Source organism: Ananas comosus, linkage group 18 (genome assembly GCF_001540865.1).
Source record: "Ananas comosus cultivar F153 linkage group 18, ASM154086v1, whole genome shotgun sequence".
Classification (NCBI taxonomy): domain Eukaryota; kingdom Viridiplantae; phylum Streptophyta; class Magnoliopsida; order Poales; family Bromeliaceae; genus Ananas; species Ananas comosus.
This window is the reverse complement of record NC_033638.1, coordinates 4,662,982-4,680,153: the sequence shown is the minus strand read 5'-3', so window position 1 is coordinate 4,680,153 and position 17,172 is coordinate 4,662,982. Positions and strand designations below refer to the sequence as shown.

Sequence of the window (17,172 nt, the reverse complement as noted above, 5' to 3'; positions counted from 1 at the left end):
AAAGCTGCTCTGCTACTGGTAAAGCAACAGTATCAACAGGTATTAGATCAGGAATTTGTACCGCATTTAGATTATTTACTAAAATTAAAATACTTCTAAGACAGTTCACAATCTCTCTCTATTGTCCATAAATTTAAAGTCATCAATGGTGTCAAAACGAGGGCCTCTGGCCTTTCATAACATGACATTTCGAATTTTTTGACTAGTAGGGAGAAACTACTAAAGAAATTGCAATACTGAATGATTTAACACAGACCACCCCCTGATGAAATATCACTCAAATGAGTGTGACGTGTGCCGTTGATTCTTATGTCAGCTTGTTAATTGTTGGAACGAAAAAGATCATCGACTTTTATGCACGATAAAAGTGCTCACGCATGCCCCTCAAAATTTTCATGTTCTCAAATCAAAGAAGGCAAAACCAACAAACATGACACTACCACTGGCATATATAATTTTTAAAAAGAAAGAACAATAAATAAGAAAAACCTTAAAAGGCTGAAGTGGACGCAATATAGTTACTAACAAGGTGAGTGCTCTTAATAACAACACAAAAAACATTTGGAACAGCAAATCATGTACCTTGTCATCTAATTAATCCAATTCATTTGAAAAGCACTATGGCAACAGGCTACCATCTGGTAATAATCCACACAAATAGACATTCAAATAAGAAGCTATTATTCCACTACAAACAAAAATAGCCTCTAGAACCTTGCATTCTCTCGATAATTTGAAACAAAAGAAAAAAGGTAAAAGTGGGGAAAACCAAATTTTTTCTACACCACTCGAAAATTATAAGCAGAGATTCTCTACCCTCAGTCCCACTTAGATCGATCTCTCACAAGTTTCTTTAATTTTGCTGGTAATGACTTCGTTTATAGGAAATGGGAGGAGGTTATCAGATTGGGCAAGGGGGGACTTCAAGAGTGACACCAGCCTGGATCTGGCCCCAGCCGATAAGCCGCCAATGCTTCTCGACTCGTCGGCTGAGTGCCACCTTCTCACCTTTGCTGGTGCAGACAGGCGCAGTGAGCTGCAGCTTCGCGAGATCATTCTTCACGGCAACCACACGGGCGCCCGTTGACATGGATCCGATGTTGAGCATGAGGATCTCGCCCTTGGCTAGCTTCGACACCTTTCCTTGCTTCTCCGTGCCCTTCGTCCTTACACCCAAAAGCCTTCGCAGCAGAAAGAAGTTCACCTGCAGAACATTCAAAAGTTAAAGAACTCAGAAAATGCGGATACTCCAAAAATATTAAGACAGGCAGACATTCTACATGAGCAATTGTATTACAGATATTCTACATGGAGAGACCAGTTCCGGTGCAGATAATGCATTAACTTTTCTATCTTACCTCACTCATATACTCTCTTCACCAGTTGGGCAAACTATAAGCACTTAGCTCAAAACGTCCTTGGAAAAGGCTTCCAAGTTCCTTACAGTAACATTGAGATTGTTTGACAAGAATAAGCATATATTCCTCCAAAAGTGTAAACAATGATTTAAACAATGTTCAGTACACTTTGTTCTTGGCAGTTAGATTATCTTTCAAGCTTAAGCAGCCCATATAAAAGTGATCTAGATTAAGCTCGAGCTTAGCTTATTACTGAATAAGGTAATCAATCCAACACTTTTTCAGCCTAATTTTGGGATGGAAAGCAGTGAGCTCAGTTAACAGCCCTAGTTCTACTCGACCCTACGTCACTGGGAGTTGAGACAATGATAATGATGAAAGATGCAGTTGAATTATACTTCAGCAAGTTTAATTATTTCACAAAATTGAAAAACAATCATGAGATTGAGCAAACCTCCAACTCGACGAAAACATCGGGCAAAGATCCAACTTCTCCAAGAACCTGACCAACAAGCCTATCTGCACGGGTCAGTGTAGGATCCATTGTAGTACCCACTCCGATAAGCCCCCCAGGCACAGCAAACTGTAGCTCATTCTGCTCAGCATATAGGGAAACAATCCTTGAATATATGGGGGTGCACTTAATGTTACCGCTCTCATCTTTGATCACAATTCCAGGACGGACTTCAATGAACTGGTTCACCTTCAATACTCCCTGCATTGAATACATACATAACTTAGCTATATAACCACAGTAATCACAAAAAGCATGATATGTTAAATAATTAAGCATGAGAAACAATTTTAAAAAATATCAAGAGAAACAACAATTGCAATCAAAACAGGAAATAAAAAATACACTTGGTGCCGAACAATTGGAGAAACGAGGTTTTCTTGCAAAACTAGGTTTATAATAATGTATGCCTTCATGCAGTTCAGTATTTTAGCGTACCCTCAGTATGCTTCCACCAGCAACGCCACCCTTTATTTCATCAACCTCAGAACCAGGCTTATTCACATCGAAAGAACGAATCACAATCATGTTTGGCGGTGAAGTGAAATTCCTCTCAGGAATAGGTATTTTCTTGACAATATACTCGCAAACAACATCAATGTTGTATTTCAATTGGGCGGATATTGGTACCACAGGAGCCCCATCAGCAATCGTACCCTGTTCATATCATTGAACACTTGCAAGTGTTACAAAAGGGCAAAATAGAGGAAACTGATCTGTAGTACAAAAGAGGCAACCCTAGAAACCCTACCTGAATAAACTTCTGGATAGCTTCATGTTGATTAATTGCCGCACTTTCCTGAATAAGATCAATCTTATTCTGTAGAATGATAATGTGTTGGAGACGCATGATTTCAACAGCGGCAAGATGCTCAGAAGTCTGAGGTTGGGGGCAGCTTTCATTACCAGCAATCAAAAGAAGTGCTCCATCCATAATTGCAGCTCCGTTAAGCATTGTAGCCATAAGAATATCATGCCCCTATTCAGCAAAAGCAACATTTAATAGAGATGTGGCGCGAACTGCTTGTGAAGCATATAAATTACATTTATGGAGATGCTAGTTTCAAACATGATACGTTCCAGGCATCTAATCCTTCTACTTGCCCCCTCCGATAAAAAATGAAAAAGAAAATGGAAATTTCCACATTGGCATGCATGATTAAAATTCACAAGATATATCTGATACAGTATCAGATATACATGTCTGCATTATATAGTTAATAACTTGAATAGCAAATCGTGGGAAAGATTTTCATGTCTAGTAGTGACACTTTGCTCATTATAGAGATAAGGGACAGAAAGGGACAAAAATTAAACTGTTGTACAAAGGTTGAATTTTTGTCCCTTTCTGTTCCTTCTATAACCACTAAATGTAGTATCTGCACTGAAGATACTAAGTATTGGGAGAAACCATAGTAGAAATGAAAATAGGAAGAAAAGAGTTATGCTTACTTCGTAGAAAAGCATTCTGAAAGAGAATATTTATTGCCTTTTGTAAAAGAAATCTCGACATTTTCTGATGACAATCTCTTTACTAAATTCGGATTAATGGCTTTATCAACTAGTACTTCGACTATTAACAAAATCCACAGCCCGCAGCCGTTGGCTGAACTTAAATCAAAACAGCAAATCTGACCAACATATATATGTGATATATGGCCAGATGACACATCTTATTAGCACAATAATTTTGAAAGAACATTTTAAACTAAAGAGATCAGTTCAACTGCAAAAAAAAAAAGCAACATGATGTCATACCGGACAGTCAACGAATGAAACATGTCTCAAAAGCTTCATTCTGGTGTTTTCAAATCCTGGGACATCACAGAGAGGACTGTCTTCTTTTCCACTTCCGTAAGCCCTGCATACAGTACAAATTAAACTTGTCAACAGTGAAAAAGCAAAACGCTCCACACGAATTGAGAAGGCTTTTAACAAGAATTCTAAAGACAAGGTAGTCAACATGAAAAGATCTCACAGAGATCTCATGGTTTGTGTATGGCATTTCTTACTTTATCTTCCTCATGTTTTACCCGTTCTATTTTGTAATATTAAAATTCCACATATCAATGCATATATATAATCTAGCAAATACAAAAGAATGCGGTACTAAAATGCTGATATAGCAGTAATATTGTGCAGAAGCCTAGACAGTAACCATACTTGTAGCACATTGGTCGAGGACATCTTTCATCTTCACATTTATATATTTTTGCATTGGCATACCCCAATTTAATAGTGATATTACGCTCCAACTCATTTTTGAAGCGAACTGTCTGGAAGCAACACAAAAAAAAAGGCTAAGTAAGGAATGTGGAAACAAGATTTAGTTAAATTAGCAGAAAAAAAAGTATATAAAACACAATTTTATTAATATGAGTTCCAAATAGCAGCGTAATTATGCAACCTCAAATAGATTAGAGAAAAAGGAGTACATGAAAGACTTTTTATCAATATGGTGGAGGCAAATAGCCATATAATTATGCAACAAGACATGCTTTTACTAACAAATTATGCCAACTACCAAGGAAACTTGGCCTAGCTATTCAGTTGGTTTTATGGGTTCTATGAACCAATCATAACTTAAAAACTATAATAACACAATGTTTGAAAGGAACATGTAGTTGGTAGCTCTCAGAAAAAATGCAGGAGATACGTTCTCAGGCTACATGTACTCATCCACGTTAGATATCTAAGAGGAGAGAGGGTAATGAACAAAACTTACCAAACATTTTGGTAAGAAATCCACTCAGCCAATAATAGAACTTTTACCAGCTCAAGAAGATCTCCTTATGATACACAAATACTTCGATACTCTAACAGTTTCCATATTGCATACCTTACAATACTTGTAGGATAGTTCATGCAAACCTATTGGCTACTGCTTTATTTATCCAATCAGAAAAAAATGAAAAATCTGGTTACCGTCAATATATTTTTAGGATTATTTATCAGACAGTTTCAAAAGAGGGTCAAAATATCAACAAATAATAACAATCATAAAGCTAATTGAAAATTAGAGTCAATTTATCATGACAATTTAGCTTTTGTTGCTGAAGAAACTGGAGATGCTTGTGTAGGTATATACACTAACATAAGTTGCAACATTGTTACTCGATCAAAACTAAAAACTAGCCTGTAGCAAGAATATTTTCTTTACGGACATGCATGTTTATCATGTGCGTATGCATGTTTGCAAGCACTGCGTGATGAATGTGATTAGTTCTATCTTTATTCATATATGTGTCTGTTTTAAATGGATGTGTATATAAATCTATATATAATTATGCCATTCCAATATCCATTGAACATCATATCATCAACTTCATGGATTTGCCCAAGAAATGGGTAACCATGAATCATCCGTTATATTTTGCTAGTGCCACTACAGATTTCCGCATTCCCATTCTTGCTAAAGCCTTTTATACACTTTTCATCTTTCTCTCACTTGTATTTCAACCAAGGCACTGCCTCGATATTCTCAAATCTTCAGTGAAAAAGTGATACAGTAATAGGCACTTAATTACCCCATCTTATCATGACAAACTAATACATGTAACATGGAAAATATCTAAAGTATTTTTTGGAGGGGCTTCTATCGTGGGGATAGTGAAAAGTATTCTTCTAGAGCATTTCAGTTCTATCCTTTACCCCCACTATGTTTGGTTGGGAATAAAGCAGATTACCTGTGCAAAATGTCTTACACATGAGGATTTCAAATTCCATTATACCTCATAGAACTTCTACCTCGTAGGTAAAGCTGCCATGGGATATTTAACCTAGCAAACTCTAGCTTGGAGTAGTACCTATTGACATTCTGTTTGATCAGGTAGTGTGGAAGCCTACCTATCTCCGGCGATCTATCCACCAAGAAAACCCAACCTAAGGGCACAAAGTCCAGAAATATCAAAGAAAAAAAAAGGGGAAAAAATATTTCTTGATCATAGTTCTCCACATGCAAGATCTGACAAGAAACTTTTCATCAATTACCTCATTTGAGAAATACTGAAAGTTAAATAATGGACCTCCTGTAAAATGTTAAAGTGAATCTATAGATATCTGATATTTTGTTCTTTGATCAAATCGAACAACTCATATTTGCATCTTAGTTGACATGCAACTAAAATTACTTTTTTAGTAAAAGATTATGTCCAAATCACAAGAATGCACCTAGGGCCTGTTTCGTTAAGTTCAAATTGAAGTAGACTTTCGGGTGAACTAGAGTTCCGATGAAAACTACTCCGCTGTTTGTTTGTATAGCTGGGGAACTAAAGTTCCCCAGTTCTATTGTTTGTTTGGCAAGAAGGGAATAGCGTAAAAGCTGAAGGTGTGAGAGATGGGTTAATATTTTATTATTTTTTCCTCACTTCCCCCCCCATAATTGACTTTGGCCTTGGAGTGAGCCAAAGTCAATTGCACTATTTTGGGGAGTTTTGAGTTTCCGCTGAAGGTAAAGTTACGGTAACCAAACAACAGAAGTGGGCATTTTCAGCCGAAACCACTTCACCCCTCCACTTTCAGTGAAACAAACACACCCCTAGCAGAAGGAGCCTCAAGTGTTAATTAAAAAAAAAAAAGATCAAAAGATTGTCACCAAAATAAATGCAATAGTACCTGGACACCGGATATGGCTTTTACGACAGTAGATTTTCCATGGGCCACGTGACCAATGGTACCTATTCATTTAACGTAGGAAGAATCAAACCCAAGTAATAACGATAGAAATTGCATCGGAGCGAAACACAGGACACCAAAAGGTGATAGCTACTAACAAAAACCACCACTAAAATTCAAGCTAGTTAAACCACTAAAAGCATAATGAAAGCATCCAACAGAAATTTACACAAGTTACATTAATGCAAGAGCATTATTTACACAAGTTACATTAATGCTTTTAGATCTCATGACACTGCTTCACAAACTAATTAAACTAATTGTACCACTTTCATTATACATATGCCATAAGAACATACGACTTTTAAGTCTAGATAAAGGTTAAAGAAAATTATAATATAGTATTATTCTTGTCTCCAAATAGATCTACACAAATAAACCACCATAGAAAAGAGCATACATGTACCCATCAACCACAAATTGCATAACCATAACAAGTCTTTTGAAGGTTAGTACAGTTTTTCTTGTACAAAAATCTAGACAGCCACATGCAACTAACACGCCCAACTCACTTTGTGCCGTCCAATTTTGGCATAGAAGCATATGCCAACGATTAGTAATTACCGCAGGTAAAGTAGAGTAGAAATCTCCTTTTTGGAGAACGTAATGCTTCTACATTGAGTAGGCAACACAAAAGTGATCACTTGAAAGTCAAAACACACTCTGGCCTACTATATCAGCCAACATAGTCCAGACTCACTCAACAAAAGTGATCATCCTAGTACAAGAAGATCATTGATAGAATATTACACCAATTAAAGAGACATGATAGCTGGTCGATGGTTTCTGACAAAAAAATATCGTCTGCAACTTTCTCAATAAACCATGTGAAGAACATGATGGGAAAAATTTAAATATTTGTGCATTGAACACAATTTACAAGTAACCACTTAATCCTAAGTTGAAAAGAAAGAACACAAATATTAGCCTATAATCCCTCTTAGGCTAAAAGATATTCAACCAGTGCACCTCAAATGTACCATCTTTACGACTTTCATTAATTACAACGAAACAACAGATCATTTAGCAGCTAATTAAATGCTCACCGAAAGAAAAATTTTCCATACCCAGCAAGAATACAAAGAAAGAAACTCCATACAACATTTTTCAGTCCAACTTCTAGAAGAAAATAATCGGGCACTAACTTACAATTTCCACTGTATTGAAAATACATTAAATGCACACCAAAAATTACAATACAAGCAGATAAAAAAGTTCTTTTCTTCTATGTATTGAGATGACAAAAATCAAGGAACATGAGTTTCGTGAGATAGAAAAACACTTTAAGGTGTTCATTACTTGGGAAAACCTTTAGACACAAAATTATGTTCGACCAATTCTTCTTCACAATAGTTGATCAAAGATATCTTCGTAATAGAAAATGATGATGACTGCATAAAAAATTCAAATAAGGAGTTAGGAGGAAAATAATATAAAGACAGTTTATTTTGTGGAAAAGAAGATCGGTTTTCAGGAGCAGAAAAACTACAGTGGCAAAACTACAGTGGCAAAAAATCAACCGAGAGTAACGACGCTTCTTGTCCTAAACATTTCACCTCCCAATTTGCTAGCTTCTAGCAAATTTATAACTTTAAGAATTAAGAACAGAAATTCACTGGTTGATCAGAAACATAACTTTTTTGTACTCCCACAATGTACTCATATTATTATTGCAATATGCCATGCATGGGTTCCAATTATTCTGGTTGACCATCTAATATTTTCTTGGTTAGCATCTTAAAAAACTGGCAGAAACATTCCAAACACCTATATAGCCCTGCTAAATTATTAAATGACAAGCAATCAGAGTATGTATAAATAGAAAAATTACCAATATTTATCGTTGCTTGACGTGAAATAACTTCCGGAGACAACGGATGCAGTTTTGTCACGTCAAGCTTGCTTAAATCCTGCTCCATCAAACCTTTACGCGACATCTTTGCAGAAATTGATGCACTAAACAAGTCTGAAAGAGAAAACAACATACTCATAGCTAGACTCTCTGTGAACTACATAAACTCCATGAACATGCAAATAAACACAAGAATGCAACATTAAACACTTCGACAGCATTCCAAACGGCAAAGACCACCAAATAACTGTGGCGAAGGCAACCTTGTTAGATCGCTATTAAAAGTATCAATTTCTTCAAACAAACTACAACCTAATTTGCCACACTACCAGCTTGTTTCAACAATTGCCATCACAAATTTTACGAATTATAACTACATCCAAGTGAAGAAAAATGTTTAAATTGAATCTGGCCAAACATTTCAGCAATTACTAAAAATAAATTGAGGACTAAAATCGACCTAAGTGCTAACTGAGCAATATCTTAACAACCAAAGAATTCTAACACTATTCTAGATACTCCAAACTTTTGCAACAAAGAGAATGGAACTATCCAGAGAAAAATGTGAACTAGGGCCAACTAAAAATTATGAGAAATGATAAATCGCTATTCCATAAAAAAATAATACGAAAAATTAGCGGATCATAAATTGCACAAGAAAAACCGAAATTTCTCCCAAAATTCTCAAAACTGGCGGGGAACAAGCCATCGAGCATACGAAAACAGTAAAGAACCGGATCTTACAAGAGACGGATCGAGAGGCGTCGAAAAGCTTCCGCGAAGAGAGTTAGTGCAAGGTTCAGGAATCCGACGCGAGAAACCCTACGGGTAGGAGGGCTTCGCTACGCCGTTAATGGCGGCGATCTTCGAGGGAGCGAATCCGAGGAGGAAGACGACGACGACGAGGAGTTCGGCGGTGGGAGAAAACCCCAGTCTCTTTCGGGGATAAGGGGGGACTCGCGGGGTTAAGCCGGTTAGGGTTGAGCGGAAAGGAGGGTTTCGTTGCGGTCTAGGGTTTTCACCCCACTAATATATACGTCAAAGAAAAGGGAGGATTCGTGCCGTCCAAGCAAAATTGGAGGGCTAAGATTGACTCGAGTGTTGTTGGTTTAGTTTTATGATTATGTAATCTGATCCAATTCCAAACTGCCTCGAGTCCTATGCTATGAGTCGGATTTAAACTCAAACATGCATCGGATTAAGGATTCTTTTGGATTAGATTCTGAAAAAATAATTTTTAAAAAATTAATTTTATTTTTATTAAAAATTGTAAAGTATTTGGCTGAGTTTAGATAAAAATAATTTTTCAGAAGTGATTGTGTAAAACTGTTTGGCAAAAATTTTTAATGCTTGCATATAATATTTTTTGTACTAAACTTTATTTTAAATAATTTAAAATTTCAATTAAAATTAAAATTTAAAATTGGCACAAAAATTTAAAATTTGATATCTTAATTTAAAATATGAAATTTGAAAATATAAAATTTAAAATTTAAATTGTTAAATCTAAATTTAATTTGTTAAATCTAAATTTAAACTTTTAGTTTCAAATTTAAAATTTAAAATTTAAATTTAAATTAAATTGAAATTTAAAACTTCAAATTTAAAACTCAAAACTTAAAACTTAAATTTTAAATTTTAAATTTTTAGTTTTAAGTTTTAAGTTTTAATTTTAAATTTTAAAATTTATATTAAATTTAAAATTTGACATTTAAAATTTAAAATTTGAGATTTGAAATTTGAACTTGAAATTTAATATTTTAGATTGAAATTTTAAATTTTGAATTTTGAAATTCAAAAGTTAAAATTTCAAATTTAAAAATTTAAGTATAAATTTAGAATTTAAAATTAAAATGTGAATTTAAAATTAAAATTTGAATCCAAAATCAAAGTAAAAACTTGAAGTTTGGAACCAAAATCAGAATCAATTTTCAAGAAATAGGTTTAGCTGCTTATGATTTTGGGCCTCGAAAATCAAAAACCGATTCTAAAAATTAGAATCAGATTTTAAAAACGAGATCGCCAAACATTCTATTGAGCTAAAAATTACTTTTTGACCTAAAATAACTTTTCAGAAGCTAGGGCAAACAACCACGAAAACTCGAACCGGAATATAACGTGCGCTATGATTAGCAAAGACAATTACATTTATATTTTAAAAATTTTCCAAAGTCCCATTTGGGATAAATGAACATTTTTTTAGGTATATCATTTTGATTTACAAAAGAACCAAACCGTATTCAGTTTCTAAACTATTTTTCGAAATAAGATAAATTATTTCGAGATACATTATCAAAGAAAAAAATAAACTTTTATCTTTCAAACAAACAAACTAGGATAGGTGACCCGCTGTGAAGTCCTCATATTACATCCCTCCTTTTTGCCAGTGGCCCAGGCGAGTCTAATTAAACCATTTTTCCGACGGTTTAAAAATTACTAGCTAAATTCTATAATTATTTTTTTGAGATTGTTCTTGAATTATATTTTTAAAAAATAAAATTCGCTTCGCTGATGGTACGCTTTTCTGATTTCGTTATCATTTCCCGAAATTATTGTTGTAATTTTGAAAAATAAAATGAAAAATTCGCACAGTCTCAGTCGGTCGATCTTCACAGATTCATACGAGTTTGCAGAAAGAACCTCCTTCACACACCCGTCCGCCAGACCATTCGGGAAAAGGAAAGAAAATAATAATAATAATAATAACAATAATAATAATAATAAAGAAAATCTTCGTGCGTTGTGGCTTCACAAAACCGACGAATAGGAGGTCGAAAACGATAGAATTTTCGGGGGCCGAAAGAAGGACCGAGAAAGCGCAGTTTATCGGACCAAGGTGTCCGGCTTGGAGTGCTGTTTCCAAACTGGTGTTGCACATCAAAAACGGCCGCCCGAGCGCAAAGCTACGGCCGTTTTTCCGAACTCGGGCGCGAATCGCGCCACGCGCGCCCCAACTCGCGCATCCCCGATGTTGTTGTCGTTCTCTGAAATTATCATTGTAATTTTTCAAAATGAAATGAAAAATTCACACGGCCTTGTTCGGTCGATTTCCGCAGGCGCACACGAGTTCGTCGAAAAAGGAAGAGAAATAAATAAATAAATAAATAAATAATGAAGAAGAAAGAGAGGAAAAAAATCATTGTGCGTCGCGCGGCTTCACAAAACCGACGAATCGAAAGCCGGAAAAGATAGAATTTTCGGGGGACAAAAAAGCGCAGCTTATCGGCCCAAGGCATCCGGCTCGAAGTGCTATTTCCGGATTGGGGCTGCATGTCAAAAACGAGCGCCCGAGCGCAAAGTTATGGCCGTTTTTCCGAACCCGCCCGCCCACCGCGGAAGCGCCATAAGAGGGCCGGCCGACACAATATTTTCAGATGCGATCATACCAGCACTAAAGCACTGGATCCCATCAGAACTCGCCAGTTAAGCGTGCTTGGGCGAGAGTAGTACTAGAATGGGTGACCCCCTGGGAAGTCCTCATGTTGCATCCTTTTTGCCGGCGGCCCGAGCGAGTCCGATCGAACCATTTATTTTTCCGACGGCTTAGAAATTACTAAATTTTGCAATCATTTTCCCACAATTGCTGTTGAATTCTATTGAAAAATAATTTAAAAATCCGCGTCGCGCTGATGCCGTGCTTCCCCGATGTTGTTGTCGTTCTCTGAAATTATCGTTGTAATTTTTCAAATGAAATAAAAAATTCACACGGCCTCGGTCGGTCGATTTCCGCAGACGCACACGAGTTCGCCGAAAAGGGTAGAGAAATAAATTAAAAAAACAACGAAGGAGAAAGGGAGGAAAAAAAATCATCGTGCGTCGCGCGGCTTCAAAAAACCGACGAATTGGAGGCTGGAAACGATAGAATTTTCGAGGGCCGAGAAAGCACAGCTTATCGGCCCAAGGCGTCCGGCTCAGAGTGTTGTTTTTGGATTGGGGCTGCACATCAAAAACGGGCGCCTGAGCGCAAAGTTACGGCCGTTTTTCCGAACCCAGGCGCGAATCGCACCATGCGAGCCCCAACCAGCGCACCGCAAAGGCGCCATAAGATTGCTGGCCGACACAATATTTTCGGTTGCGATCATACCAGCACTAAAGCACCGGATCCCATCAGAACTCCGTAGTTAAGCGTGCTTGGGCAAGAGTAGTACTAGGATGGGTGACCCCCGGGAAGTCCTCGCGTTGCATCCTTCTTTTTTGCCGGCGTGTCACGGGGTTAGCTTTTTCGCCTTGAAAATCCCCGCGCGGCGCTCAAGTGTCGCACCCCCTAGCCAGCCTTCTCGAGTCCTCTACACGCACAAGTCTCCAAACTTAATAACGGAATACCAATCCAAGCATTTTGCCAAGCTTGCTCCTCCGCGAGACTTACAGCCCGACCCTTCGCCTGCAATCGAGCCCCTCGTCGGACTCCTCGAGTTCTCAACGAGCAACCCCAATACCGAGGTTGGCCACCAAGCTAGGTGCATCCCTTCTTGCCAACCGATCTCTCCTCGAGAATGCTACATAACCGAATGCCTTGCTGCCTTCATCACTAGCCCTAAGGACATTACAAGTTCTCCCCCAACTTGTTCCACTATGAGTCTAGCTAAGCGTCTCGCCTCCCACGCGTTTCGCTGCCGTGACTTAATCTGCACGTGTAACACATTGGACCTTTGCAAATTGCGAGGTTCGAGTGTTTGAACTGTGTTCCGAGTTTTTCCAGATTTTTTGGAGGGTCGTGGACAGTGGTGCGACCCATGGCTCGCATCCCGAGGAATATAGTATTTTATGTAGCACTAAGGTCGCCAAAGGGATGGACTTAGGCTGCCCTCGGATTGCACTCTGCACATGGTGAAACTGGTGGCAGGTCGATGGCTGTACCGGTACACATTTTGTACCGATACACTTTGATGGTTGTACCGGTACACTTGTGCCGAATTTCAAACCCGAGGCTTGGGTTTGCATTTTCGCGTGATTTGTACCGGTATACTTTCCCGTGTACCGATATACTTTGGCAGATTTTGAGCAGTTTGAACTGCATGGGTGTTTTTGCAATTGTGGCTATTCTATATAGCACCCCACGCCCCTAGGGCTCCCCCTGAGCCATCCACTAGCAGAGGAAGAGGTAGGAGACTTCTCCCTTTGATTTCCTTCCCTATTTCTTGGATTATTAGAGGAATAATCACCTCTTTTTGCTTCTTTTGGTGCTTTGGTGAACTATCCACTATGAATGAAGCTTGGACTTTAGATTTGAAGCTTGGTTGAGGGAAGATCCTTGAAGTTTGAGGACTTTGAGCTTGGATTGAAGCCTCTAAAAGGTTAGTAGCAAGATCTTTTCCTCTAGATTTGGTTTTTGAATATTTCTTTGAGATGAAACCCTAGAATAGGCTTTTAGGGTTGATTTTGGGCATTTTGATTTTAGGGCTTTTGGAGCTCAATCTCTTGGATTAGAACCTTCCTCTAGATTTCTTTGGAAGGGTTCTAGCTTTCTTTTGAAGCTTGAGAAGAGATTTTTCTCTATAGGTGAGATTTTAGCCCCTTTGTATAGATGGTTAATGTTTGAGCTAGTAGTTGTTCGTTTACTTCTTGTAGCTCACTTTTTTATACTTCTAGGGTGCTAGGAGATTAGTGGACATCTTCGTTGGAGCAAACGAAGGGTTGCGCGAAATTCGGTGGATTTGACCTAGCCTAGCATATGAGAAATTCTCATATCCTATGTTTTATACTTCGTAAAGTAGAAATTCATACATTTCCATGATAAATATAATTATTGTGAATTTTAGGATGCTCAACATACCTATGATATGTGTGAAGAATTTTCAGACCTCTATGTAGTAGAGAACCAGCATGCGGAACTTGTACACGATTAGCATCCTATTAAGACTTGGAATCATAATTCCTATTGTGAAAATGAGCATTATTTGCATGCATTTAAAGCTATTCCTACTTGAGACTTAAAGAATCTTAGTAAGCCATAAAGAGACTCGGAGACTTGTACTACTTGTGAATAATTGGGCTAATAAAGGGGTATTGAGCTCGGGTTAAATGAGAACCTAGTACTAATGTCATGAACGGAACATAGATTATGAAACGTGTTAACTTATAACAAGCTTAAGTGTCATAAAGAGGCACTAAGCATAGTGAGTATTGGAACATCACTTTGAGACATTGAACTAGATCTTCGAGATGCTAGTGACTTTTACCATGTTAGAGACATGATGATTGGGTATTTGAGACGTTGACTACGCTTGCTTGCCATTTGTGCTCATTCGCACATGCTTATGAGGGTCGCTCCCTACAAGCCGACACTCCGGAGTTGGCCTATGCGACTTATGCTCGCTCGTGCAGTATCGAGAAACCTACAGGGTCGGGAGGGATAGACTCATTCCTAGAGTGGGAATGTTGGAGATACCACCGACACTTAGGTGGCACAAGCTGGACTACATTTATGTAGGTCCTGGAACATAATTAAACAATGACATTTAATCGGGAGATGACAATCACTACTAGATAGGATTAGTAGTTGGATTACTTTGACATGCTTATAGCATAGCGTTGAGACATGTTGTATACTTAATAATTTATCTGCTGCATCTTAGTATACTTGGTTGCCATGATAGAGCATAATCTTTATTTATGGTTAGAACGGATCATGTTATCTATTTGCTTGCCACGTTGGGATATAGTAGACATGCATGGGGTATACCACATCTTGATAGAATATATGTTCAATACATTGACATCTTATGATTTTTGGCATGGTAAATTTAGCAAACAATGCTTGCTCTTATATTTACTGTTTATTATAATTATTGTTGCTTATCGTACTTACCCTTTTCTTTTAGGGTCTAGTGGTGCATTGAGCTGAGGTCAGTAATTGTCCACTGGGAACTATAAATTATAGTTCTCACGCCCTCTTTTTCTTGATGTTATTTCAGAGCCTTCCACGCCGGGAGAGGCTAGGGACCGCGGAAAGGGTATCGCCTCGAGTTAGCTTGCTATCGAGGGACGCGTTGATAGGTGGTCTACCTCTCGTTGTTTTTTTTTTGGAGAGGTTGAGAGTTGTACCGGTGTATTAGAGACCACCCATTTTGTGTACTTTATGAGATGGTTATTGTATAACTTTATGTTTCCTCTTTATTATTTAGTTTGTTCCTACTTCTCTTATCATAAATTATAGATGTGTACTTGCTCTGATATCTCTAGTCATAGATCATCTCTTGCTTTATTTCCGCTGTTGTTGTAGATGCCTTATATGTGTAGACATATGGCGGGTCTCGGTGCGCTACCGGGAGGCCTCTGCCGGTCCCGGGGCAGCACGCCTCTTGCGTCAAGGTCCGGGCTTCGCAACATCGCATGCCACGAAGGGCACTCATAACCATATGTTCCTCACCATCGTGCCACATGCGCCTGACAACGTCCATGGCCATACCGCATACGCGTCCTGCTCGCTTGGTCCAACGGCATGCATCTGAAGAGCCACCCAAAGTGTGCGCCACAAGCTCGCCTATCTTCCAATGCCAGCGACTTAGCGTGACACCCTCAACCGTCCCCTCGACCCTCACTTTGCCATGGCGCTCCACGCCCTTGACTCTTATAGGTTCGCCCAATAAGGCCCTATACAAACGAACTAGCCTCACTCCGTATCGCTAGCCACTGGCCCCGTCCTTGGCTCGACCATGCCTGGTCGCTCACACCATTGGTTCAGTCTCTCAAGGTTCACTATACTAATACCGATACCGCTTGCCTCATTGGGTTCTGCCTCTCGAGTCTTGTAGACCTCCCGTCATACGAATTCTCCCTCGGTGTGCCTCCCTTTAGCGCTCCTATTGAGTCCCGCCTCTTTAGGCCTTTGCAGACGTCCCACCCCACTAATCCCCGCTCGTCACACTTGCCTTCGAGAGCCTTGTCCTTTACGGAGGACCATCCGTCGCTAGACTATCCCTCCTCCGCTCGTATGCTCCACTATAGAGATACAAACAGCAGGCATAAGGTAGCGCAAGCGATCTTAGGAGGAAAGCCTCCTGGTATTCCCCGCTCCGTAATGTTGTCGACCTCTCGCGTCTCCGACATTACCCTAGGCCCATGTCCCTTCAACCGTCCAATACCCGTTCACACGAAATGCTAGGCTTGGCCACTCTGCTAGCCAAGGGACGACCCATGTCCTACGGATCGACCGTGATTTTGCAATCATTTTCGCGCGATTGCTGTTGAATTCTATTGAAAAGAAATTAAAAAATCCGCGTCGCGCCGATGCCGCGCTTCCCCGATGTTGTTGTCGTTCTCTGAAATTATCGTTGTAATTTTTCGAAATGAAATGAAAAGGATCATGATGAGAGCGGGTTCGTGCGAATTGACGCCTCAAGACTACCCTAGGCCACGAAATCACGACCATACTAGCGTAGGCTTTTATAACACAGCCGGCCGGGAGAATACCGCGGAGGCGCCACGCGCCCAACCCCGCGCGTGGCGCGCTAAGCGCGGGCCCAAGGCTTTTTGCCGGCATTGAAACGCGAGCCGGCTGGCAAAAACTGCACGTCGGGGTTAGGCCTTTGTCGTGAGGCTCGGCCTGCGGAACCCGGCTATTCGACGCGAAAGAGCCGGGGAGGAAGCCGGGGGCTTTTAAGATAGCAAAGGCCGGAGGCTAAGCAGCCAAAACACTTCGGCACGCTGCCTGCTACAAAAAAAGGAGAGAAAGAAGAAGCAAAAACCAGCAAAAAAAAAAAAAAATAAAGAGAAGGGAAAAGCCGCTTGAGCACACGCAGGCGCCTTTAGCTGGCCGGCTCCGGCACGCTTAA

At 39.2% G+C, this 17,172-nt stretch overlaps 1 protein-coding gene across 2 annotated transcripts; it reads right to left on the bottom strand.

Moving 5' to 3' along the window:
• LOC109724104 (eukaryotic translation initiation factor 2 subunit gamma-like) lies at positions 519-9,406 on the bottom strand. Of its 2 annotated transcripts, XM_020252787.1 has the most exons (9): positions 9,143-9,406; positions 8,378-8,512; positions 6,487-6,548; positions 4,036-4,148; positions 3,631-3,733; positions 2,624-2,851; positions 2,311-2,529; positions 1,813-2,073; positions 519-1,204 (listed from the first exon to the last, which is right to left on the bottom strand). In XM_020252787.1, the coding sequence occupies exons 2-9, from the start codon at positions 8,481-8,483 to the stop codon at positions 902-904; spliced, it is 1,395 nt and encodes a 464-aa protein (XP_020108376.1). In that variant the 5' UTR covers positions 8,484-8,512; positions 9,143-9,406; the 3' UTR covers positions 519-901. The 2 variants fall into 2 exon arrangements, with proteins under 2 accessions (XP_020108376.1, XP_020108377.1); XM_020252788.1 differs by lacking the exon at positions 8,378-8,512.

Bases quoted from the DNA above. Each gene is read 5' to 3' on its own strand.
- LOC109724104 (XM_020252787.1), bottom strand. From the start codon at position 8,483: ATGTCGCGTAAAGGTTTGATGGAGCAGGATTTAAGCAAGCTTGACGTG. The intron at 4,149-6,486 runs GTACTATTGCAT...TGTTGCTTCCAG, and splicing joins AAGCCATATCCGGTGTCCAG to ACAGTTCGCTTCAAAAATGA. The intron at 3,734-4,035 runs GTATGGTTACTG...TACTGTATGCAG, and splicing joins CCTCGACCAATGTGCTACAA to GGCTTACGGAAGTGGAAAAG.